This window comes from Nyctibius grandis, chromosome 6 (genome assembly GCF_013368605.1).
Source record: "Nyctibius grandis isolate bNycGra1 chromosome 6, bNycGra1.pri, whole genome shotgun sequence".
Taxonomy (NCBI): Eukaryota; Metazoa; Chordata; class Aves; order Nyctibiiformes; family Nyctibiidae; genus Nyctibius; species Nyctibius grandis.
Window position 1 is genome coordinate 30,498,435 of NC_090663.1, and position 26,784 is coordinate 30,525,218.

The following is a 26,784-nucleotide window of genomic DNA, read 5'->3' on the forward strand; positions in this document are numbered from 1 at the left end:
CATTTTGAAAATTATTCAACAGCTATTCCTCTCCTTGTTTTGAATACTTCAGATACTAATCACACACATATAATAAACTGCATTTAATGATCTTATAAAATATGGTTCTCTACCTCTTGCTCTGGAATTACAAAGCAAAATTTCTGGCATTTTCAATGGAAACAGAAAATAAGGAAAGACTAATATGATAGACCATGTCAGTCAAGAATCAAATGAAGTGTAGTATAGTACCTGCAAGGTGGGATCCGCTGATTTGTATGGGGGTCACATTTTGGTACTAAGATTGTACAGGCAAAAAACATAAGGTACTTGTAGCAGTTTGTCTGAACCAAGGCTGGGAAAAGAGAAGACTCCCAGCTGATAGAGGCTTCCTTCTGCGTCCTGTGGCCCAGGTAGTTTGGGTAATAAGTATAGTTGTAAGGCAAGTTCATACAGAGTTCCAGAGTAATTGGTTCACACTGACCTTTCACAGAAAGAAAACAAAAAAAGAAGTATAAATGGTGTGAGATTAACTGAAATACAGAAGAAATAATTACATAAGCATTTAACAAATTTATCACTCAGCGGATTTCCTCTCAGGGATGAGAAACTACAAGTTTCAGAGCTCAAGACCCCATATAAGCCTGTTCATACCAGTAAAGAAAGGTGGTCGGTTTGACCTCTGCCTACCTAAGAACCTATTCAGAGACTTATATTTCCTAACCAATATGCATTAACTTCCTGAGTAACATCTTAACTTTAACACGGTACAATAAACCATTCTTTAAAAAGAGATTTATTCTTTTCATATGAAATTTCTGATTATTTTCAAGAGCTCCTGTACAGTACAGCAACATACTTCCTACTGGTGTACTATGCTACCATAACAAACCTCATACTGGCAGGGCAATTGTCAAAATTAAGACAACTGGGATCATACGATACTTTGGTTGGAAAGGATCTCAGGAGGTCTCTAGTCCAACATCCTGCTCAAAGCTTGGTCAGGTTTCTCAAGGCTTTATTCAGTCAGGTCTTGAAAAATCTCTAATGACAGAGACTGCATAATATCTCTGTATAGAAAACAGAAGGGAGGATTTTTTTATTTATTTATTTTTTGCATCCCAAGATCTGAAGGAAGAATGGGGACAATTAGGTTATGTATTGCACAAACACTGAGTAAGAGACAGTCTATATGCTAATAATTTAATTCAGATAAGACATAATTGATAATAAAGAGAATGATAAGCAAGAGCAAAATAAATGCAACAGCTACAAGTCCATATGATTACACAGACTATAGCTATATACAAAAATCATCCAGCTTTTAGGGGGTTTACCACAACACATATTGAACCGACCAAGTATTTTGGATTTAAAAAATTGTACAGCTTTTGTATTTCTTCCCAAATTGATAGCCAGAAATATTTATTTTTCAGTTTTCCACAACAACAGAAAACAACAGGCAGAATTTCACTTCAGTTCAGACTGAAATTGAGCTTTTTATTTAGCACTGAGACCAATGTGAAATTATTTAATTTACTTTTGAAATATGAGAAAATTTTCCATGAGAAAGTGTAATTCCAGAAGTCACTTCTTATCAAAAGACTGCATATATTTGCCTATTCTGGAAGCAAATGTATCTTAACATGATTAATATTCTCCACCAGCCAGCTGCTAGTGTCAGCTGCCAGCACAGTGTGGCAACTGTGTGATCCAATAGAGCTGGATCTTTGAGAGGAAGTTGAAAGAAGATCCAACAGTCAATTATTCAGCTGATCAGCAGAACTCGCCAGTCTTTCTCAACTGGCATTCCCTGTTATAACCTCTTTTAATATTTACCTCTAACCTGAGGATCACGAAGCTCATTTTATATACAGCTTTTTCTCTCTGCTAAATCCTTGCATACTGCCAATACTGAACTATTTCTGTTGTCTCAAACCACTTAGTCCCAGCTTTGGGGTATATGAGGTTCAAAGACTTCAACAATCCTCTTCACATTACTGCCATTTCCTTTTCTTCAAGATGAACTCCCCCTTGTCCTCCCACACTTCAGCCCCAGATGCCCCGATCAGTTTGGTTTTGTCCCCAGTAAGCATCTTTTCTTGATGGGTACAGAATATTACATGTTAATCAGTATTTCATGATGAAACCCGAGTAAATGAACACAAAAGTACATGCAACGTTCCAAGTGTTTGTATAACATAACATTCAAGACTAAAGGGTAGAAATGTACATATATCATTCTCTCTTTTGTTATGCCACCTATTTATAGGGGTTTAGGTAAATTCTAGAAGAAAATCTAGCCGACCAAAATGCCCCTGTAGGATAGCTCTTTACATGTTTTCAATATGATTACAGTTTTCACACAGTGTTTAGAAACATGTCCTATCACATTATGTGCAAATGTGTTGTCAGTTTGAAAATAATAACTTTGACTGTCACACCCAATTCCCTACAATCCACAAGCAGAGTAACAAACAGAATATACACTCCAGGGGAACACCTGACTGAATTTAAGTAACCCAAATGTTAATCTTGCTTTCTGATGTCTGTCCTACAGTTTAAGAGATCTTGCTACTCCCTTATTTATAGTATATGTAAGTACAACCTAATCAGTGGGGAATAAGGAATAAAATCCATTCCATCTTTTATCCTGAATCAAAAAAAAAGCCCAAACAGATTATGTCTGGGTTTAATATCTTCATGCATTTATTATTAACTTGCTCTACCTACTATATAGGAATTAGTTCCAAACATAGTAACAGAAGTGAAGGGGATATTTCACAGAATCATGAATGGCTGAGGTTGGAAGGGACCTCTGGAGGTCATCTGGACCAACCCCCCTGCTCAAGCAGGGCCACCTAGAGCCAGTTATACAGAACCATGCCCAGACAGCTTTTGACTGTCTCCAAGGATGGAGTCTCCACAACCCCTCTGGGCAACCTGTGTTCAGTCACCCTCACAGTAAAAAAACTGTTTCCTTATGTTCAGAGGGAACCTCCTGTGTTTCAGTTTATGCCCATTGCCTCTGGTCCTGTCACTGAGCACTGAAATAGCCTGGCTCTGTCTTCTTTACACTCTCCCTTCAGATATTTGTTCTGTTATCCTAAATATGTTGTAACTGCATTATAATGCCAGCCTAAACTGATAAGACATTATCACACGTGGAGAACATCCACCATATTCAATATTGCTAAATGTGGCCTATGCTTTGGAATTTTCCAGCCAAAGAGTCATTTGGGCCAGAAAATATTGCTTTGTCAAAACTGAAATTTTCCACGGGAATTCTCATCTCTTACCAAAGATTAAATAACTCTGGTCAAAATATGAACAGTAAAAATAACATGAAAAAGGACAATAGTACTTCCAGATGTTATGCAAGAAAAATCTCTCCCAAATTCTCTTGCTGTTCCATTGTGTATACACAATTAAATATTCACTGGACCAGAAAGGGAGAAAGAGCGATGATCCAAAAGTCTAATTCAGATTCTGTGTTACTTCTGTTGAGAATTACGGACTGTTGCCCATAATACGATGAGGAAACCTCTTCACTAAAAAGCGTTTGGGTTTCTCATGACACAGAATAGGAACATTGTTTTAGAACTCAAATACCATATGCCAAAAAATGTTTTTTGCTGTCTTGTAACGTAATCCTAGCCACTTGAACATTTTCCAAAATTGCTCTCCAATGGGATATGAAAATCTGCACTGATCAGGGAAAGATTTTGGACCACAGGACAAACTGCTTTGGACCACAGTAAGTCTCATACTGATTTATCCACAAGGAAGATGAGTCCAAGAAAGAAAGTACACTTTCAGCTCTTTCTTATTGTGAGAAGACTGAATTGCAGTCACACTGCTTGAAAGACTGTTGCCTTTTACAGGACTGTAGTTGCTGTTTATGAAAGGTAATTTGCTTTAGAGAGAACTGCTCCCTGATTATATAAGAACCAGAAGGTACTGTGGGAATTTGCATATTTTCCTACTTGTTGGGTAAGGCTGCTGCTGGTGCCTTGTTTGCAAGCCACCTGTCTTATGCATGACTGGTGACTACACAGCCATCAGCTGAGTCCAGTGTTGATTCTGTCACAATATATCAAATACATTTTATGTGTTCTTTACTAAGCAGTTTAAGTATAAAAAAATAAATAAAATTACAAAACACTGTCTTTTTTTGACCTAAGTAAATGTAAAGTTGCCACAGTTTTAAACATATAAACCAGTGTTTAGTGTAATGCCTGTTAATTTTTGGAAGCATTATGAGTACAGAAGCTTTGAACCAGCAAATAGAAATATGGAAGCCCCCATTCCTGGGTAAACTGCAGTTTTGTAGCAAAGTCAGTAATGCTCAAATAAGAAAGCCGAATCTTCAAAAGAAGAAACCGAGAAGCAACACCTGTTCGTAGAGGCACAGGCTGCTAAAGCTGCTGCTTCTCCTGCAGGTGGAGAGATATGGGACTAAACATCCTTCACTCCCATGAGCCTTCAGCCCACAGAGAATCAATCTTATCATAGACATTTAAACTTGTGACTAGCAAGAATGGAGTTATTCAAGTCAGTAATTATACCTCAATGAATACCCATGTATTCTGACCTTACAACATCAGGAAAATATGACCTTCAAATCTCAAAGACAAGAAAAGATTACTTGAACTGTTTTCTTTGGAGTTGCCAGGTACCTACAGTTCCAAGGGATTTCAGCAGAAACTGCAGATGTGGTGAACAACCAAAGTAATTTCATCTGTTGTGTTATCTCATGTTTGATTTCTCCTTGAATAGTATATGAATCCCAAGATATATTGCTTCCTTTTCACCAGGAGAGGGACAGCCTCTCATGGGAGATAATATCTGACCATGAATTGCAAGACACAGATGAGAAAATGACCTAGATAATTCAATGAAGATATCTGAGATTTCAACCAAAAAAAAATTAAATTATTTTAAAATCTTACATTTTATTAAAAGTTTTTTAAAAATGAAGTGGATTGTTATTAGTTTTGTGTTATAGGGACACCTTCCTTCCCATTTCATAACACTTTATTTGGGGAGAATGATGGTTTGGTTCACAACAGGCAAGTAAAAAAAAAAAAACCAAAAAACACCAATACTCCAATCACCTAAGAAGGCTACTTCTCACCTGAATAGTTTGGTTATGGATATGGATTAGAGGACAGACCTACACAGGTGATGTACACACTAGGCATCTGCTGTAGACCACATTAGCAAAAAGAGGAGGTAGATGAACCCTTCTTCAGAGAGCTGAAAAATGCCTCGTGATTGCCAGTCCCGGTACTTGTGTGAGATTTAATCATTCTGATATCTGCTTGAAGGACAGCAAGCTGGTCTTAAAGAAAAGCCTCCTCAGAGCACAGGAAGAGTTCATTCCACTGCAAAGGAAGTCAAGCAAGTGTGACATAAGGCCACCTTGGCTGAACACGGATCTCCTGAACAACCTCAAACACAAAAAAGAAATATACAGAAGACAGAAGAAGGGATAGAGCACTTCAGTGGAATGTAGAGACATTTCCTGAGCATATGAGAATGGAGTTAGAAAAGCCAAAGCTCAGTTAGAGTTGAAACTACTGAGTAATGTAACGGGCAAGAAGGAGGGCTCTTCTAAGTACTTTTGCAGCAAAAGGAAACGTAAGAAAAATGTGGGTCTGCTACTCACTGGGGCAGGGGAACGAGTGACCAGGGACATAGAAAAGACCAAGGTACTCAATGTCTTTACTGCCTCAGTTTCCAATGAGAAATGTCATTGGAAGGCTGCTTTATATCATCTTCCAAAGGTCATGGCAACCCTGGCATCTGATGACTGGAAAAAGACAAACGTCACATCCATCTTTAGGAAGGACAAGAAGGAGGATCCAGGGGACTACGGTCCAGTCAGTCAGAAAAAAGGTGACTGGGAACAGCCAGCACAGATTTATCATGGGAAAATCATGCCTGATTAATCTGATTGCTGTCTCTGACAAGACAACCAGCTTTCATTCCCTTTTATTCAGCACTGGTAAATATCTGGAGTATTGTGTCCTGTTTTTTTGGCCCCCCAATTCATGAAAGACATCAACATACTGGAATGAGGTCAGTGGAGGGCCACCAAGCAGGTTAGGGGACTGGATCACATGATCTACAGGCAAAATTTGGGAAAAGAGGGTTTGTTCAGCCATCAAAAAGGAAGGCTAAGGGGAGATCTTATTGCTGTTAAAAATTACCTAATGGGAAGGTGTAAAGCAGACAGAGCCAGACTCAGATGTGTGCAGGGATAGGATTAGAGGGAAAAGACACAAGCTGTAACACAGAGAATTCCAGTTACATATATGGAAAAAAGGTTTTCACCATGAGAGTGGCCTAACACTGGAACAGGTCTCCCAGAAAGACTGTGGCATTTCTGTCCTTGGAGATACCCAAAACTCAGCTGCACAAGGTCATGGACCACATGACTTAATTGGCACTGCTTTGATCAGAAGTTTGGACTAGTTGACCAAAGCTGTGAATAAACTTCCTTCTAATGCTAAGCATGGTACTTACGATTGTCCCTTTTCAAAAAGTTAAGAGAAGCATTGATAGAAGCACGTGTAAAGCATATATGCCCAAGTTATCTTAAATCTTTATTATAGTAGCATCTAAAGGCCCCAGAATGAATGGTGCCTGTCTTAAACAAACACTTATGGGCGACAGTCACAACTTTAGAGAGACTGTGGAGTTTGGACTAGTTGACCTTCCCATATTCATTCCAACCTAAATGGAATAACATTATCCAAACAAGCTACCATATAGTACAAACCATACCTTGCAAAGACACTTGCTCAGCACAAAGCAATTATAGGATATGTCTACACAGTCATACGTAAGTGAAGGCAAGCCTGCCCATGTGCTGAGGTGACCTGAACTGATGTGACTGTATTAACACATCACCAAGCTTTAATTAATTCTGAATAATTCTGAATACAGTTCTGCCCCAGTGTCAAAACCTAGCCAAATATACTTCTTTTGAGTATCTGCTCACAGTGCTGCATTGCACAAGTGAGAAAGAGAGCTAGTCAGAAGCAAGTGTACAGTGGCCACAGGAGGCTTGCATGGAGTGGTATAGTACAGGACATAGAAATGAAGATACGCAGTGTTGAAAGCCCCGACACTCTACCATATGTATTGGTCAGAAGAATACCTAGTTTTGCCAGTTTGAATATCAAAATTATTCCTTCATAAAAGGGCTCAAAGTTCTCCAGACTACTAAACACAGTACCATGTTTTCTTATATTTTGAAAATAAACCAGTAGCTTCTGCTTTACACTTACACTATGTTGTTTACTTTATATAAACACCGAATGTCATTAAATGTTAAGAAAAAGTGCAACCGTAAACACCCATTAAAAACATATCAAAAATGCACAGAAGGGAAAATACCTCAGCGTCAAATGTTACGAGTATCTCTTAGAACCTCAATGATCAAGAGTTGTGATGAAACTTTTGTTTCAGCTTTGCCCTTTTCAATACTTAAACATTACACACGTACATTAGACAGTAAATTAAAGTATTACTTACTGTGTCCTACCCTGCATCCTCATTATACTCTAAAACACTCTGAAACAGTGACAGTATGAAGCATGTGACCTACTTACTGCAGTTTGTCTGGCTGTTTCTCATCTCACAGAGAGAAGTTCCACAGGGATCAGGACAGGAAGTACATCTCTGGTCTCCCTCCTGACAGAGAGTTTGACCTGAGGAAAATAGAAATTTACTATTCTAATTATTTACCAGACTAAAAAAAATGACTGGAGTACAGTGATGAGAAAATACAGAGTTTACATTACAATTAAGTATTTCCTTTACATAGTTGAATAAGTACCCTACAACATTTCAAGTGCAGTAAGGAAGTGTTGTAAGGAAGAAAAGTGTGCAGCACTGTCCAGATGTCACTTTTCTTTACCCCTATGTTTAATATAAGAATTTATATCTCAGATTCTGAATGAGCGGTATGGATCTCTGAAAGCCATTTACCATGATCCTCTGGCAGAGTATGAAAAGTCATGTAAATTAGATTTCAAAGAGAACAATAGGTCCTAGCTGAATGAGAATACCCTCTGGGAATTATTCTTCAGTGCCATTCAGTTGATCTGCTTCTCATTTTATGATTGTTTTGGTGGACAATAAAAACAATCCTGAAGAAAGGTCATCAGAGCTGAAGCTTTATTGTCCTTCTTTGGATGGTTAAAAACCAAACAACGACAACAAGAAACCCAAAAAGGCTGTGGTCCTAAAGATGGAATTCAGAATAACTAAAACCAGCACTTCATCAAAAAGTTTCTGAGCACATTACCTGGATAGTTTCTCTGACAAATCCCTGGACGTCTCTCTGTCTCATAACGGTGATAGCTCCTTTCCAAACCATTAAATTATCTCTTCCATATTACTTTTGCAAAATCAGTCATTTAATTTACTATTCTGTACACAGAGACTGAACAGTTTGGATTTTATCATCTCATGCTGTTTAAAATGGTTTATTGCAACTATTGCTCAGTGTTAAACAAATTTAAGAGGCTTAAGTTGGGTGAATTTCAAACGTTGAAATGGTTGCTTATAGAATGCTCTAAACAGTTTTGTACTTTTCAGTTTAGTTCCTTCTCCTGCCTCATCACTTTTATATTAAAAATGGTAGTTTCATTATCAGCAAGAGAAATGGAGGATCATGGAATTCATAGAATAAGGCCGAGGCTGGACATCAGGACAGATGAAGAATAAAAACTGAGCATTTTGTGAGATTGCACTGTCAGAACTAAGGACAAAACTTGTTCTTCAGTTTTTAGATTGCCACAGTAGAACTGGAAGAAATTTCATGCAAGACCTTTTTGCGACGTCAACATTAATTGCGAAGAAGAATGGTAATTTCTGTGTTTCAACTTCTCAGTTACTTTTTGGAATGGAGAGGTTTAAATCAGAGTAGGAAGATCCCAAGAACTTAATATGAACAGAAAGGACTGAATAGACACGCTTATGAAAGGATTTATTCTAGACTGGTTTCCTAAAGAAATGAGGCTTATATAATCACACTGTGTATTTATCTTATGCTAACAGGTCCGTTCTACTCTAATAACTTCTCAATAGGTTGTCCTATTACCACTACATCTGACAGCACTAGAGTTTTCTAAATAAAGTGAATTCCTTTAATTTCTTAAAAATAAAATTCGTAAGAGAAAGACATTAATAATTCTTGCATTGAAGGCAAGGCTGCATTCTGAACCTACACCTTACCAGAAACAAGAGAATTCCATGTGAAAAATACCTTCAAATGCTGAAACCATCACAACATGACAACATCTCTTTCTGAGTGTCAAAATGTGCCACAGAGGACAGACAAGTCTTTGGGAAACCATGTTCCAGGGCTCAAGAAACAGCTTGGTTTCCTTTTCTTTCATACAATCCATCATGAGACAGCTATTAAGTAGCTATGAAAACCTACATTCTCACGTATTTTCCCTTAGTCACACTAAATCATTAGCTTGCTTATGAAACCATCCTTTCTCTGACTCCGAAGTTCTGACGAAGAAAGGATTTTCATGAGAAAACTCCTCCTCAAATGACACCAATTCCTGTGATAGTAGCTTCTAATTGCTGCAGACAATGTGAATATGTATTAATTTATTTCAAGAAACAGCTGATCATGTCAGATAAACAAATACTATGCTAAATATCACCTCAATTTCTTTAACTTTTTGTATTTTTAAGGATTAAAATCTGCTTACAACTTCTAGTGTGAAAGCAGACACCAACCAGCCTTAGGAAGTGTTACTTGAAAGGCAAAGAAAGTAAATTTGTCAGACAGCTTTAGCTGAAGGCACTTCAGAACAAGCAGTCAATGGTAGGTTCAGTAAGAAGAGTAAAATGAGGGATATCCTTACTTTCACTGCAGTTTTCTTCATCACTTCCATCTTTACAGTCATTATCTCCATCACACTGGAATGCACTAGGAATACACTGCCCATTTCTGCACTCCACCAGACCCTGACTATGACATGCTAGAGAGAAAAAAAAAGACAATATTCCGATCAACTTAGGTTAATGAAGGTCTTAATTATTTTTGAACATCATCTTGGAGTTATTTTAGGAGGAGCTGATAACACCGCTTAGCACTGAAGGTCACTAGACATTTTTCATTATATGTAGGCTATGTTTTCAATAGCCTACAGCTGTGCTGATCTTTAACTACAGGGGCTGAAACTATGTATGTCAGGTATTAACAACGGGCTCAGACGAAGGTTCAGCTTGTCCAAGAAAAAAAAAAACATCGTTTTTAGTCATATAAAAATTGTCACCTTTTCTTTGCCCACTTACTTACATTCCTTTATTCAGATTAGGTTCTTAGATTTCAGGGAAAATTGTAGGATGGTGCTTGCAAGGTCAAGCACTGAATGGCAGCAAGAATCAAAGCAGCATAAGCATTTGTCTGAGAACCTTAAACACATTAAAACGTGCTAATTCCCCAAGGCTTGATTTTGCAACCTCAGCAATATTCTAGTATAGTTGTTTTGCAGATATACACCATCATTGTTGGAGCAGACAAAAGTCCAGACTCTGACAAGGTGTGATAGGTCACATACGGACACATCAGAAAGCTGACACAAACTCAGAATGCCTATGGTTTAAGAGGTTATATACATTCATTCATTATTCTTTATTGGGAACATTACAATTAACAAAAAGCTACTTCTGTAATTAACAGGAAGCTGAAACACAAGGCAATGCTTGTACTTACCAACAATGCCAACAAATGTTTAATTTGCTGCAGCTGTCTACCAGAAAGGACATTTGTCAAGTGCAAACTTCTGAAAGCAAATAAGCTTATAGTTTTGCCTTACAAGTAATAAGTAAGTATACTACTTATCCTACATTTTGGGTTTTATTTTTAAAGAAAGAAAAAACTAATTTAGAGATTAAGGGAACTTACAGCAATTGATTTCATCTGATTTGTCTATACAGTCATGGTCACCGTCACATACCCAATCAGCTGTTATACATCTCCCATCTCCACACTGATGATGTGTCACTGGATTACAATCTAAATAAAATGCAAATTTGAGGACCAAAAAAAGGCTTATAAGTTACCATTTGTATAAATTATATTATTGATCAATTGTTCTATGCCTATAAGCTAATCATTCTTACTAATGAGCCGTTTTCAATTAGTAAATTACCATAAGAGATTTTCTGTGCCTGCAGATTTTTTTGCAGATGGCAGTTACATATTTTCTGAATTCTATTGCCTATACAGATAGTGACGCACTCATTCTTTCTCTCGGGTGCACAGTTGTTTCCATTTGCAAATAAACAAGTTTCTAAGATTTGTTAAGGAGATTAAAAGATCTTCTGGTTTTCCATCTCACGGAATGATTTTCAGTTAGCCAACATTTTCAGTTGCCATCAGTCATTCCCTACATGTATCTTTTTATAACGAAGTAAAAAAAAAATTTCTCAACTGCCATATTTAGCACTTAATCAGAAACTATGTTCTTTGCATACACTTAGAATTTTCCATAAGAATGATCCACAAAGACTATTCCAGTCTTCATCTTACTCTTTCTACCCAAATGCTTCCACAAATAAAGAAAAGCAATCTGTTGAGCAGGCTGACTTTACACCATAATAAATATGGAGAGTAAACATAGTCCAGTCTGCCAAATCTGCTGTGAAACCCATTTATAGCCTGTACAAAAAGTTAGATCTTAAATTTTATACAGAAAAAACTATCTCAAAATAGGAATGGTAGGAGTCAGATTAACGTTTAGAAAAGTCTTTAATCAAAGATGGTTTATAAAAAAAACACAGAACAAGAAAAGGTGACAAGAAGTAGTGAGAGATCTTAGAGTATGTTTAATTTGGAGAAGAAACATAAAAAAAATCTCAGAAAAAATTGTGCCTCAATTTTTAGTTTTGAAATTCTCTGTTCTTTTCCTTGCAAAAGAAAAAAGTGAGAAATAATATTTTATCTTTTAAAGAATTATTTTAGAGCACTTAATTTTTCTCAGGTATAGTATCAGGAGCAAAAGTAGGAAAAAATAAGGCTTTGAAAGTTTTCCAGTATTCACATGCAAAGATTATTCTTTTTTTATGTCAAAACTACTTTTTTTTCCTATGAAAGTTAAGTGTAGGTAGAAAGACAACTATAAGGGGGCAGAACATACAAAGTTGATTGAAAACAGAATTTGAAAGAAACTGAATTTGATCACCAAAACATACAAGTTCACTATGAAGCTTATGTAAAAACAGTTCAGCTGTGAAACATTTGGCATCACCAGTGTGTAGCCTCTTACGGTTTGCTTTAATCTTAGTTACATTCAGCCAAGTTAGCAAGAAAGCAACCATAACATCTTGACTTAGTTTAAAACGAATTGCAAATCAGAATATTTCCTCAAAATACCACTGCCTTCAAAATTTGGATTAACCCAGAACTCTCCTTTAAACCTTTTCAAATTGCATACAGAATTTGTGAGCTGTTTTTACTTTGCCCAAGAAGAGTAACAGCAGGGTGTATTACTCTTTTGGTAGTTTAAGGAAAAAGATCGCTGGCTTAGGCAATACTGCTATCTTAAACACTTTAGAAAGGCATTTGATTTACCACAGTTTTGTTCATCGCTAAGGTCTCCACAGTCATCATATCCATCACAAACAAAGGTATAATTTAGGCATTTTCCCGTGTTGCAACGAAACGCATCATCACTGCAGTCTACAAAACAAATTTTTGTAAAATGTTAACATGACATTGGAACATTCATATAAACTATGAACACGGGAATGTATTGACTAAAACAAGATTAGCTAAAGATACCCTACAATTTACAGGTCTGCATTGATACTCAATCTGTACCAGTTTATTAGAATCGGAAGAAGAAGAAAAATCAAAAGCAATTTTTAGACATTTTTATTCTGTTCTTATCAATTGCTTTTTTGATCAATACCATGAGGAGAAAGTGCTCTGGTTACACATATGGAACAAAATGTTTAATTAATTTATACACATAAAGTTCTCAAGAAAGGTTGTGGGTTTCATGGTCCAGATTACCAGGACAGTCTTGAGCACCTGATGTGGCTGTTAGATGGAGCTGAAGCTTCTAACAGCAAAATCAAGATCCCCAGACCCTGCTTTTGAGCCTGCCTTTGATCTTACAATGGTTTCAAATGAGCTTTATGCTTTACACAATTTTGAGCTCTTAATATGGCCTGATGCCATCTCATCAAGGAATTCTTAGCACTGTCAACCCTAAGTGAGTTTAGGCTTTCTTTCCATGGCTGAGGCCTTCAGTAAAGCCCTGATAAATATTATCCGAGAATATCCAAAATGTTTGAATAATATCAGGTTCAATAAAAACATGGAATCTACACTGCAGTTAGGAAAGCGGGGAGAAGAGAAAATAGGGTTGGTGGTGTCTGGTCCCATTAGTAATAATTTTTGATTACAAACACAGAGTTGGGAAGCGGGTGACCTAGTTTCATTGCCTTCCTCTAGGCTTTTCCTTCACATCTGGCTTTTCCAGGGAGAATGCCAGGATATAGAACAGCTAGGTGATCAATCCTTCCTTCCTGTTGAAGCTATGTCAGTAGAACCAAGGAAGTTCTTTGTGCCCTTTCTTACTGGGATATGTGGGCATTTTAAATGAGCTCTTTCCTGGACAACATACAGAAAGAGCTCTAAGAGCAGGAACTAGAACACAAATCTCTCCCCTCAGCTGAGATGCTCAACCACTAAACAACAGAATCATGCTACTGCTTGCTTCTCTCCTCTTGGCATGTGACTCCTGTGTTCATGACTGCACAGTGGTCCCACTTTGAAAGAAGGGTGTCCTTCTGAGTATATTACACACTGAAAGGTGCAGGACTCTCACAGAAGGTGCAGTGGGGTTTCTGTCCCTCCAGATCAATGTCAACCAAGTGTTCCACCTCCTAGGTGAGTGTTCTATAAGTTTCTCAAGGCTTTACCAACCTCAACTCTAGAACTTGAACGTGAATCACTTCTTCCCCTTCCCCCCGAGAAGTATTCATGCTTTCTAGAAGTTTCACACCATCTTAGACAGTCCAAACAGAATTTATGGCACAATGCGAAGGACAATGCTTCAGGATATAAAGTAAAATAATATGGCTGAGCCATGAGCTTTGTAGTCGACAGTTAATTTAACTTTAAAAGAACAAAAAGCACGAAATGGTAAATACCAAAAACCCCAAACTAAATCAAAATATTTAAGTTCTAGTTTCATGTAAGCAGAACAATATCCAGCTGAGAGTAAAATTCTAAACATTACTTGTTTTGACTCTGGCAGCCTTTATCCTTATTGATCAGTTTACAGCTCTCTCAGTTTCTGTGCTTCCATTGCTCCTCATGCAAATAAAACAAAGCTGTCTTTTCCTAAGTTGTTTCCTCTGGGTAAGTTCACTGTTTAATTTCCATTCATATCCCCATTCCTGTTTACATTCATACCTCTGTAGCTGCAGTAGTGTCCCTTAGGGTATGGCAGCTCTCAGGTCCACACAGACAGGGTAAATAAAAAGAATACAAACTTCCTTGCAAAGAAATAAGATTCACTTGACGAAAATCTAACAGTCTTAACATACATCTTTTTCAAAATATTAGCAATAATATATAGCATAGGGTAGCTAGTTACTTCCATCAGAATAAGATGGGCACTTTGCAGCTGCCATTTGTAAAAGTCTCAAATTTTCTTAATGATGGAACAAGACCAGTTTTCATAAAATTAAATACAAATTCCTATTCTATACTCCACTAAACACAAATAAAGCCTGGTCAACCTTTTGCATTCAGCAACCCTTTGATCTCCGTTCATGCATAACCTGTTTTCACCACTTCACTATTGCATCATGCATCCTCCTGACCATGAATCACCTCAGCCCAACTCTCAGAGTTGATTTTATGAGCCCTGCATTTTAAAGATCACAGAATCACAGAATCACAGAATGTCAGGGATTGGAAGGGACCTCGAAAGATCATCTAGTCCAATCCCCCTGCCGGAGCAGGATTGCCTAGACCATATCACACAGGAACGCGTCCAGGCGGGTTTCGAATGTCTCCAGAGAAGGAGACTCCACAACCTCTCTGGGCAGCCTGTTCCAGTGTTCAGTTACCCTCACTGTAAAGAAGTTTTTCCTCATATTTATGCGGAACCTCCTGTGTTCCAGCTTGCACCCATTGCCCCTTGTCCTGTCAAGGGATGTCACTGAGAAGAGCCTGGCTCCATCCTCATGACACTTGCCCTTTACATATTTAGAAACATTAATGAGGTCACCCCTCAGTCTCCTCTTCTCTAAGCTAAAGACACCCAGCTCCCTCAGCCTCTCCTCATAAGGGAGATGTTCCACTCCCTTAATCATCTTCGTGGCTCTGCGCTGGACTCTCTCTAGCAGTTCCCTGTACTTCTTGAACTGAGGGGCCCAGAACTGGACACAATATTCCAGATGCGGCCTCACCAGGGCAGAGTAGAGGGGGAGGAGAACCTCTCTCGACCTGCTAACCACACCCCTTCTAATACACCCCAGGATGCCATTGGCCTTCTTGGCCACAAGGGCACACTGCTGGCTCATGGTCATCCTGCTGTCCACTAGGACCCCCAGGTCCCTTTCCCCTATGCTGCTCTCCAACAGCTCTGCCCCCAACTTGTACTCATACATGGGGTTGTTCTTGCACAGATGCAGGACTCTACACTTGCCCTTGTTATATTTCATTAAATTTCTCCCCGCCCAACTCTCCAGCCTGTCTAGGTCCCTCTGAATGGCTGCGCAGCCTTCTGGTGTGTCAGCCACTCCTCCCAGTTTGGTGTCATCAGTGAACTTGCTGACAGTGCACTCTATTCCCTCATCCAAGTCATTAATGAATATATTGAATAGAACTGGTCCCAGTACCGACCCTTGAGGGACTCCACTAGATACAGGCCTCCAACTGGACTCTGTCCCATTGACCACCACTCTCTGGCTTCTTTCCTTCAGCCAGTTCACAATTACATGTAAAACTTGCTCATCAGAATCCTTCTGACAGTTCCAAGTTCTGGCACTGATAATTTATGCATTTGTAGATCAGCGTTACAGCTTCTTTCCTGTTCATATTCCTACGTGATAGACGGCTGAGCTGAATTCTTATTCCTCAGCTGGTACCTTCCATTGCACAAAGTCACAGAGTAAGTGGTATAAGCAACATGATGAAATCCTAAATATCAGTTTTCGGCTGCAGCTGTGTAAAAAAAGTGACACTGCTAAGTAAATTAAACTATACTTTCAAAAAGAGGGATTGATTCTGCTAAAGCCTATTGCCTGCATACTTATTATGGCCCATCAAAGGGAAGAAGAGAAAAATGAGTGTCGAGCCAGGAATAGAAAAGTGATTGCATCATGTGATCAGTTTCTTGATGCAGAATCCTGAAAGAAGATTCTAGGAAGAACTATTAATATGAAAAAGATCAAAACCAGAGACTTCTGCATTTCGTAATGTATATAATTTTCAACATTAAAACTAAAGAGGCACAGCTGTAAGATTCACTCATGTAACTTCAGACATCTACATAATTTAGTTTCTAAAGCACAAAGCCCATTTAAATTATCTGCTTAAAATCAGACAAATCATGCATCAGAACTGTCTGTTTCTCTCAGCTGATTCTTCATACAGCCAGTTCAGACATTTAGCTCAGATAAAGTCACCTGCACAGGGACAGACGACTCCCTCCCTCATGTATGTCAGTTGATAACTGAAAACCAGAGACATTTCTCCAAGCTGGTAGCATCTGAAACAAATATAAGTCCTGTATGTTGGGATTGCAGATGAGGGAAGCTTTGACAGGAACCTGGATATCCCAGGAGAATGCCTCTGGATACATCTACTTTTTTTTTATCTGGAATTATGAACCAAACCTGATTGGGCAGTACCTTTAAGACCAAAGTTATTGAGGTGAATAAGCTTCATCTTATGTCACCTCATCCTGTCATTCATGAAGCTGATAACAGCATTACAAGAACAAATCAATGCACCCATCAGGTTACTGGAATTAACACTGAAGCAGCAGGCAAGCGAGCTGCTCTGCTTTTACTGCACCTGTCCTTTCTTTAACAAAAATGGGGGAGGAAATGTAGAGATGGATAAAAGAAATATTAAGATTAGTATGGATTAAATATGAAATGAAATATGTGTGTGCATGATGGCATTAGAAGCAAGAGCAGAACAAGATTTAAAGGAATGCTATATGTTAATTACTACAGAGCACTGTAAGCGTGACTTCAATTAAATGATCAGGCATCAAGAAGATGAATAACAACCTGACCTAAAGATAAGGAAACAAGAATCATAGAATCATAGAACCGTTTTGATTGGAAAGGACCTTTAAGATCATCCATTCCAACCATTAACCTAACACTGCCAAGTCCACCACTAAACCATGCCCCTAAGCACCACATCTACATGTTTTTTAAATACCTCCAGGGATGGTGACTCAACCACTTCTCTGGGCAGCCTCTTCCAATGCTTGATAACCCTTTTGGTGAAGAAATTTTTCCTGATATCCAATCTAAACCACCCCTGGCGAACTTAAGGCCATTTCCTCTCATCCTATCACTTGTCACTTTCAGGTAGTTGTAGAGAGCGATAAGGTCTCCCCTCAGCCTCCTCTTCTCCAGACTAAACAACCCCAGTTCCCTCAGCCACTCCTCATAAGACTTGTGCTCTAGAGCCTTCACCAGCTTTGTTGCCCTTCTTTGGACTTGCTTCAGCACCTCAATGTCTTTCTTGTAGTGAGGGGCCCAAAACTGAACACCATATTCGAGGTGCGGCCTCACCGGTGTCGAGTACAGAGGGACAATCACTTCCCTAGTCCTGCTGGCCACACCATTTCTGATACAAGCCAGGATGCTGTTGGCCGCCTTGGCCACCTGGGCACACTGCCAGCTCGTATTCAGCTCTGTGTCAACCAATACCCCAGGTCCTTTTCAGCCAGGCAGCTTTCCAGCCGCTCTTTCCCAAGCCTGTAGCGTTGCATGGGGTTGTTGTGACCCAAGTGTAGGACCTGACACTTGGCCTTTTTGAACTTTATACAGTTTGCCTCGGCCCATTGATCCAGCCTGTCCAGAACCTTCTGCAGAGCCTTCCTACCCTCAAGCAGATCAACACTCCCGCCCAACTTGGTGTCGTCTGCAAACTTACTGAGGGTGCACTCGATCCCGAAGATCAAGAACAACCCTGGAGACACAAGGAAAGCAAAGAAATTTAAGTCTCAGGAATATTTTCAAAAAAATACTCAATCCATAAGACAGTAAAATGCTTGTTAGAAGAGTAAATTATCACTGCCAACCAAAAAGAAACTAAGATGTTATGAGGACACAAAAGCCAGTGTTTTTCACTGTCAAAAACAAGTGATTCTGGACAGACCACTTGTGTACACACTAAGGGTGAGACAATTAAATCAATGAGATAGACTGAGTGCAAGTGAGTGAAATAATTTTTGTTTAGGATACATACAGCCTTTCTTCTCAATTAGGTCACCCTTTAAGTTTCGTTACATTAATTTCCTACAGAAACAATGATTAATTTGATTTTCAAACAAAGCATAAAATTAAATCATTTATACCAGGTTGTTGTACATATTATATTGCAATTCGTAAGGTTCAAAATCTTACTGGAATTATTTAGCAGCAGTTTCACCTTCCCCATTCTCATATCAGGAAATGTAATAGTACTCATGCTTAGGTCACAAATACAAAATGTTTAAATCCAAATCCAAACAAACAAGAATATTTTAATTAAAATTGTAAAGCATACATTAGAAACATTCTTCCAGATATTGTTTTCAAAAATCCTGTGTTTCATTTAATGTATCTAATTACAGTGGCAAGCTTCAGTCTTTTGAATCTAAATCCACCAAATACCCTTACAAAGATACAACTAGATACAATTTACAGAATCCTGTTTTGAAATTCTATAAAGTGCTGTAAATATCTAGGTGAAAAAATATTCCTAGACACACCGAGGACTAATTCCATTCTCAGAATCACAGAATAGTTGAGGTTGGAAGGGACCTCTGGAGGTCATTTGGTCCAACCCCTTCCTGCTCAAGCAGGGTCACCCAGAGCCAGTTACCCAGGACCACGTCCAGATGGCTTTTGAGTATCTCCATGGATGGGGTCTCCACAACCTCTATGGGCAATCTGTGCCACTGCTTGGTCACCCTCACAGTAAAAAAAAAATGTTTCCTGATGTTTGGGAGGAACCCTCCCCTTCAGGCATTTATATACATTGATAAGACGCCCCCTCAGCCTCCTCTAGCTAAATAGTCCCAGCTTTCTTAGCCTTTTGTATTGGACAGATACTCCAGTCCCTTGAACATCTTCATGGCCCTTCACTGGACTCTCTTCATTATGTCTAGGTGCCTCTTGTACTGAAGAACCCAGAACTGGCCATAGTATTCCAGGTGTGGCTTCACCAGTGCTGAGTAGAGGGGAAGGATACTTTTTTCTAATGCAGTCCAAGAGACCATTCACCTTCTTTGTGGCAAGGGCACATGGCTGGCTCATGTTTAACTTGGTGTCAACCAGGAACCCCAGGTCTTTTTCTGCCAAACTGCTTTCCAGCTGGGCAGCCTCCAGCATATATCGGTGCAGGGGGTTGTTCCTTCCCAGGCGCAGGACTCTACTTTTCCTTGTTGAACTTCATGAGGTTCCTGTCAGCCCATTTTTCCTGCCTATTGAGGTCCCTATGTATGTCAGCATGACCCTCTGGTGTGACAGCCACTCCTCCCAGTTTAGTGTCATCAGCAAACTTGCTGAGAGTACACTCTGCCCATCATCTGGGTGGTTAATGAAGATGTTGAACACACTGGGACCCAGTACGGACTCTGGGGTACATGGCTGGTTACTGGCCTTCAAACAGACTTCATGCCTCTGCCAACCTCTGGGCCCAACACTTCATCCAGTTTTCAATCCACCTCAATTTTCAATCCATCTCATTAACATAGATCATAATGAAATTAATTACTGTGACTTCGATACAGTGTGCAGCTGAGAGAAATCTATTTCTCCTGCCAAAATTAATTATCGGCACCATTATTGTCACCCCCGAGAAACCTATCTGTTTGCATGCAGTTCCATGTTATGTTACAGCTTTTACAAAATAAAGAAGGCAGAGCAAGAATTCAACAAGGAGCGAACCTAAAGCACATCAGAGACTGAAACAAAGCTGGAAAGGGCAGGAAACAAACACATGGACAGGGCTGCACTATGATAAAGAAACTTCCCAAGGTCAAAAGAACACAGAACAGAACTTGCAGAGAAAAAGAAAGTTCCTGAGTTGACTGAAAATAAGCCCAAAGACCCAACCTTCAAGGCCACAGTCAGTAAAGGCAGTTTTATTTGTAAATCCTTTTAATTTCTATTCTGTCTTATCAAGCTTCTTCCAGTTTTCTCTTTTAAAGGTTTTTTTTTCTTTTAAAGGGTTAATTTCTTTTTTACATTCTAATAAAGTTTGGCCTTTTGAGTTTAAAAGCCTTTTAATATCATTTGGGAAGTAACTGTAATAAAAAGATTCTCCTCACAGCTCCAATCGACTCATGGAGATTACAAAGAGTGTCATGTGGTCTCTTCATAAGACTCCAGCACTAGATATACTTGCATTTCTGTGTAATTTTTGCTCCTAAACAATCTACTGCTACATAAGTTTGTTTGCTAGAACAAAGAGTCCAAATATTTTTCTCCATCTATATTGCCCACACTCTTTATGATTCTCATGCAGACAAAACAGCTTCCCAGCAATCAATGGAGCAGAAATTAGACTAGAAGTGAGCCATACGTTTATACTTAGTTATCCTCTTCAATGCATTAATGCTGTTTACTCTAAGCTAAATCTGCTGTTATTGTTTCATATACTCCATTCCCCCCATCCTCAAGGTTAACAACAAAAATCTGAAAATAAATTTCATGCTAGATAAAACTTTCCTATAAGCGAATATAGTTTGGACTTAATAAGAAGAGAAAACTTTTCCATGTGTTGTTCTGGGTCCCATTAAACACTGAAAAGCTATGTGTAAGCACTAGCAATAAGAATTCAGTTTATACAAAACAGAACAAAGCATAAAAATTCAAATTTTTATTTTCTTTCTCAAATATTGCTAAATATTGCAAAATATTTAATAATTAAATGGTGAATAGCAACTAAATTTTGGGAGTACTGAATATTTTCATTATTATGTAAATATCAGTCACTGTGAAAGTTAACTACTGTACTATCTTGAAACAGAACTGAAACACCTTATGAATGAGCCTAGGATAAGACTTAAATTTGATAGCATATACTTTGATTAAAGTGTTTTAAGAATTAAAAAATCTATAATTTCATAAATTTAATTATTCATTCATTATAAAATTATTACCTTCAGTTATCTATAATGATCCCTACAGGAATAAGGCAGACTCTTCAAACTACTCATACACTTAAAATTGCATATATTGGCTGGACTTGAAGAAAATATATTTTTAGGGTTAATAGTCATTACAGTGGTGAAACACTGGAACAGGTTGTCCAGAGAAGTGGTAGATGCCCCATTCCTGGAAACATTCAAGGTCAGGCTGGACAGAGCTCTGAGCAACCTGATCTAGTTGAAGATGTCCCTGCTCATTGAAGGGGGTTCGGACTAGATGACCTTTAAATGTCCCTTCCAACCCAAACTATTCTATGATTCTACGATTCTATGATTCTATGAGGTGACTTAAGAATTTGAGAGGGGCAAGGACTGCAGGAAACACAGCATCTTTTATCAGACAAGCTTTCAGGCAAATAAGTCCTCTTTGGTTTTGCTATTTCTGCTATGTAATTCAAGAAGGTCTTATTTGACCTCCACACGCTCTCCCCAGCAGTTACCAAGTATCCTAATAAAAGACATCCTCTGCCTATAAACCCTTTATCATTTAACAGACAGACTTTCTTCTAAAAGCAATCTTAACTCACGAAATTTATAATGCTTTTTTTTTCAAGACATGTAATATTTTTATTCTTATATTACTGATTTCTTCTTTTCCCATTTCTAATGGAACTTGAGAGCCATAGTCTCATAGGCATTTTTAAATTTTTTAGCTTACATTAAAAACTGAAGTTAACACTGACAGGAAAAATTCAAAGATAAAAACATCCAATACTTTTTATGTAACAGAAGTTATACCGATCTCCATTAAAAAAATTGCAGGCTATTAAAGGAAAAGCAAGCTCCAGCCTCATTCATATTGCGATCAGGAGGAAATTGCAGCCATCATTTATTCCTTGGAGTATCCCGGATAAAATCTATCAGCAGCTTCCTTAAAAGCAGCTTTGTGAGTCTTGGAATGCCCAGGCTCTTAAATCACTAATAAGAACAAACCTTTTGAGGTGAGTCTAAACTGCACAGTCTGGAACTCAGCCCCAGGTCTGACATTTTCCAAAGTCTGAATGCACAGCACTCTTTTGTGGCATCATGTCCTACTATTGTCACTATTTAGTAGTTGTTCCATATTTTCTTTTTTTTCTTTTTTCTTCCTTTTCATTGTTTTCCTACTGTACATTTGCTCAGCTTTTCTAAAGGTGTTAGCAGTCCAAGGATGTTTTTGTCAACACAAAAAAACACACAGGAGCTCTAAAGATACATACTACCAGAGAGAAATAAGTAAGAAATTAAGATATTAAGCATGTATATTCATTTTTCTTTTCTACTGCACCATATACTGGGATTTATTTAAATAAACCACATCCAGGGTTGAGGCCAAAAAAACTTTCTAAACAGATGGTTTTGCATGTGCTGTAAAATCAATGCCAAGGACTAGGAAAAAGATACAACTAACAGTCTTCAGTTTATTATCAGAAGTGCTCTTCTGATGCATGTTATTGATCCATTTAAAAAAAAAGTTCCAAAATATTTCTAATTTCCACACAACTCCTTGCAGAAATCTTAGAATCTGCTTCCAGGCATAAAATTCAATAGATCAAAAACACGTGCTGTGGACAGAATGAGCAGAGGTAAACACATTCAACTGCAACTGAGTGAGTCTAAATGTCAATATACACGAATACTATGCAAAGCTCCTGTTCTGTACCAACAGCCTTCTTTAGTTTTTAGGTTTCCCTGAATGGATTCAATGCTTCAACGGAACACTGCAAGGTTTAAGAAACTTACTGCAATGGACCTCATCACTCCAATCATCACAGTCATTGTAGCCATTACACTGCAGTCTCCCTGGGATGCAGATACCACTGGCGCATAAGAAACTCTCCTCTCCTCTGCACAGTGCTGGAAAAGAGAAGAAAAAAAAAGAATGCATGTTAAACTTTTCAGGGTAAGGAAAAATAAGCAGAAATAAAAGACAGAACAATAAGTCTTAACTGATGCACTTAAGCAAGAAACCCCCAATTAATCAAATTCAAGCAAGCGCAAACTAGCATTTTCATCTAACTTCTGTTATTTCAAAAATAGGTATCTAGGCTGAGTTAATCAGTGAAGTTCAATCTACCATTCCCTCTAAAAAGCAGCTGTACAGAGTAACTGTTAAAAACTGACCTTAGGATGGGATTAAACAATCTTTTTTTTTTTTTTCCACTAAATAGATGCATGAGATTCTATATCCAACTAAAGGTACTACAGATGGATCTTCCCAGCCTAGGTGTTCAGGCAAAAGATTACCAAGTTGAGACTTAACAGTGTCATAGCACAGACACGTTTCTAGAGGGGAAGGATTCCTCAAACATTCTTATAACTCCCTGAACACTAGAAGACAGTCATCGTTGCTATTTGATATATGGGGAACTGAGACACCTAAAGAGACAAAAAAAAACCCCTAGAGCTTTAGGTATCTCACCAGAGATACCTTGCAGGCCCATTATGTTCAAAGGGAGGGAACTCATAACATCTTCACATTCAAGTCCTTCAAGGCACTTAAAATATAAAGATGCAGGTCACCATTAATTTGTTTACACCTTAGTCCATGCAATAGAGACCAAACTTCCAAGCCTTTGCTTTAAAAAATATTGGCTAAGAAAAATCCCCGTAAAGCATACAGATGGGGAAAGATATCAAGTGAAAATTACATGGGGATGCAAAGTAAAGATGTCAAGTAGAAAAGCAAATATTCAGCACAGAACCTGGTTGTTGGTTTGCTGGGTTGTTTTTTTTTCAAAAGCCACAGTTAACAGTCAGGCTACCCAACAAAGCTAAACAAAACAGATAGTTTCCCCTCCAGTAAAAGATCAGCAAACCCCCCCAATAAGTTTACTTTAAGCATACATATCTGAAATGAGAAGTAGCTTTCAGAGATGGACGAAAAAATCCTGTCACTTTGCCAGTGTAAAGTTTTTACATGTATCCATGTGTGATAACAGCAAGTTCAAACAATAAAATTTCATGAAAGTTCAAAATTCTACTCATAGAAATTCCATTGTAATTCAAACTTTGTATCCAAGTTTGCCAAGAACAATAAAGATCTCTAATTGTAGCTTTCAAACTTTGCCACAATGCAAATCACGGGTATGAAAAAACATCAGTTTCAGCAGCAGCAGCTATAGAATCTCTTCCTCCAGTAAAGTCATTTTGCACCTGATCACAACATAGCTCCATATTTCTCATTTTAAAATGCCTAAATTTGCATTTTTCCTGTTCTTACAGGAGAATTCAGTTCCTATTTATCTCCCTTTATTCTCTGAACCTGATGCTTAACAAAGTCTGGAAAGTATATTTATAATCTACATCCCAAAAGCAAATAAACGCATATTCTCATCATAATTTTGTATTCCTCGTAACATGTCTATCAACAAGTATATTCATGAAGAGTGCAGTTTAAAATTAAATTAAGGAAAAATAACCAAATATCTAATGATATAATTTTTAGTATAATGAGCTTTTATGACCTCAGTTTGGCACTGCAGTAAATGATACCATAAAGGTAACACACTACACAAATTTCAGATGAAGCCATTAATAAATCAATGACTATGATGAAGTTTGTGTCAACATTTTACTTGGTGCTGCACTCAGTAGAATTAACAGCAAAGTATTAACCACAATAATGTATTGATTAAGCACATTCTTGAGCAAACAAAAACTGAGCTTAAGTGAAAGATCAGACCTAAACTTACACACTGGTAACGTCCCATTTAAACTCCTCTTTCTGGAGCCAACATTTCACTTACAAAAGGAGGGAAAGTTCTTTTTTAATCTCTTCCAACAGAACAGTCTGTTGTGAAGTAACTCAGAGCATACAAGTAATCTCATTTTATACGTCTTCAGAAGAATAAAAATATAAAAATGAAACAAAATGGAAAGCAAAGTGGTGCCGATGAAATCTGGCAGTGTTTCACAAGGCACGCAGACACAATTTAAGGATATAAAAGATGAAAGGTAGAAAGAGATGAGAAACGTGAACTAATATATATTGACTCTCCGTACTGCTACATCAATTTTTATCTGCTTTATTTGGTTGTTAAGCCATACTGCTTCATAGAATTTCAGGAATTCATAATTTAGTGATGTGTCTTTTGATTTTAGTAAGTGTAACATAAAAGAAAACTTGACGGAAACGTTTTTCTTAAAATCTCAAACACATGGCTTTTATCTTACAGTGCTTTAGACTGCAGTGTTATGCCTCTTTTTTGTTCCACATGTGAAAAGCTGAAGGATAGGAGGCCCAAGAGATTTGTCCAATGACAAACAAGGAATCAGCTGAACAATTCAAAGTGGTTTATAGAAGTGTATTCCTAAAAATCTAAACCTAAATCAGAAAAAAAAAAGTTTATCTCCCTGTTATGACAAAGTAAGCCTCTTACGTCTTGAAGTGTGCTGGTCTTCACAACAGTCTCTTACTGGGAATTTTGGCTGTTGGTGGGAGACCAGCATCCTTCAGCCCTGCTGCTGCCTTCACTTTGGCAAGGGACAATGTCAGTCTTCGTGATACTGTAATACCTTTCTCTCTCCTCACTCTCTCGAAGCAGTTCCAATGATGACCAGGACCATTTCTAGACCTAGGCCTGAGATCTCCATGGTTTTGTACTATTCCTCAGTTGCGTTGTTTTTCTTTTCACTGCTACCCTTAATCTGCAGCTACCAGGTACAACCTACAGCCTAGAGTACAGCTTTTTGACAATCTTTTGCATTCTTGAATCCACCAGGACAACCTGCCCATAATGACTGTCAGAGCCATGAGTGCACCAATAGGCCTTGAATGGCCTTGAATGACCTTGAGCAGCCTCACCTGGGGCCTCCACCCACACCCTGCCCATGGGCTCAAGCCCTGCCTGAGCACTGCTGTAGGCACAGCCTGATATCCAGCTCCATCTCCTGGATGGATCCCTCATATATACATAGTAGCTGGTCTGCAGCCTTAACTTTGGCCCTGGTTCCTAGATGGGCTTGGAGCCACATTCAAGCCTTGTCACCAGTCCTGTCTCTGGTCTCACCTCCTGACTGGGCTCTATGATTGCACCCTGGACCTAGTTCATCACTTTGCTGTGTCTAGGGCCAGCTCTGCCTGCTGCATTCAGGCTCTGCATCCTTGCACAGCCTGACCTCAGCTCCCAGCTTGCCTGCCTGGAGGGAGCAGCCCCACTCCTGCTGCTCCCTGATGGAGACCTCAGGTCCTTGGCTGTTGGGTTACAGCAGGCTGATTGCTCAGCCTGGCTCCTCGTGGTGCCTTATTTCTGTTAGTCTGATGCTACCTGGCAGTCAAAGACATATCTCAAGTTCCAACAGCTGTTTGATGCCTTTGGCCAGCTACATTAGAAGAATAATGTGATATTGACAAGCAGGAATTCCTTGTCCTCAG

The 26,784-nt window shown here is 38.5% G+C and overlaps 1 protein-coding gene across 1 annotated transcript in view; it reads right to left on the bottom strand.

The window, feature by feature from the left end:
* The window catches only part of CORIN (corin, serine peptidase), a 170,461-nt gene that overhangs the window by 41,410 nt on the left and 102,267 nt on the right, over window positions 1–26,784 (bottom strand). Inside the window, exons 6-11 of the mRNA XM_068403821.1 lie at window positions 23,151–23,264; window positions 12,593–12,700; window positions 10,925–11,035; window positions 9,879–9,995; window positions 7,602–7,700; window positions 232–463 (exon numbers count right to left, since the gene is read on the bottom strand). Coding sequence (XP_068259922.1) covers window positions 232–463; window positions 7,602–7,700; window positions 9,879–9,995; window positions 10,925–11,035; window positions 12,593–12,700; window positions 23,151–23,264 — 781 coding nt within the window. The remainder of the gene's footprint in view (window positions 1–231; window positions 464–7,601; window positions 7,701–9,878; window positions 9,996–10,924; window positions 11,036–12,592; window positions 12,701–23,150; window positions 23,265–26,784) is intronic.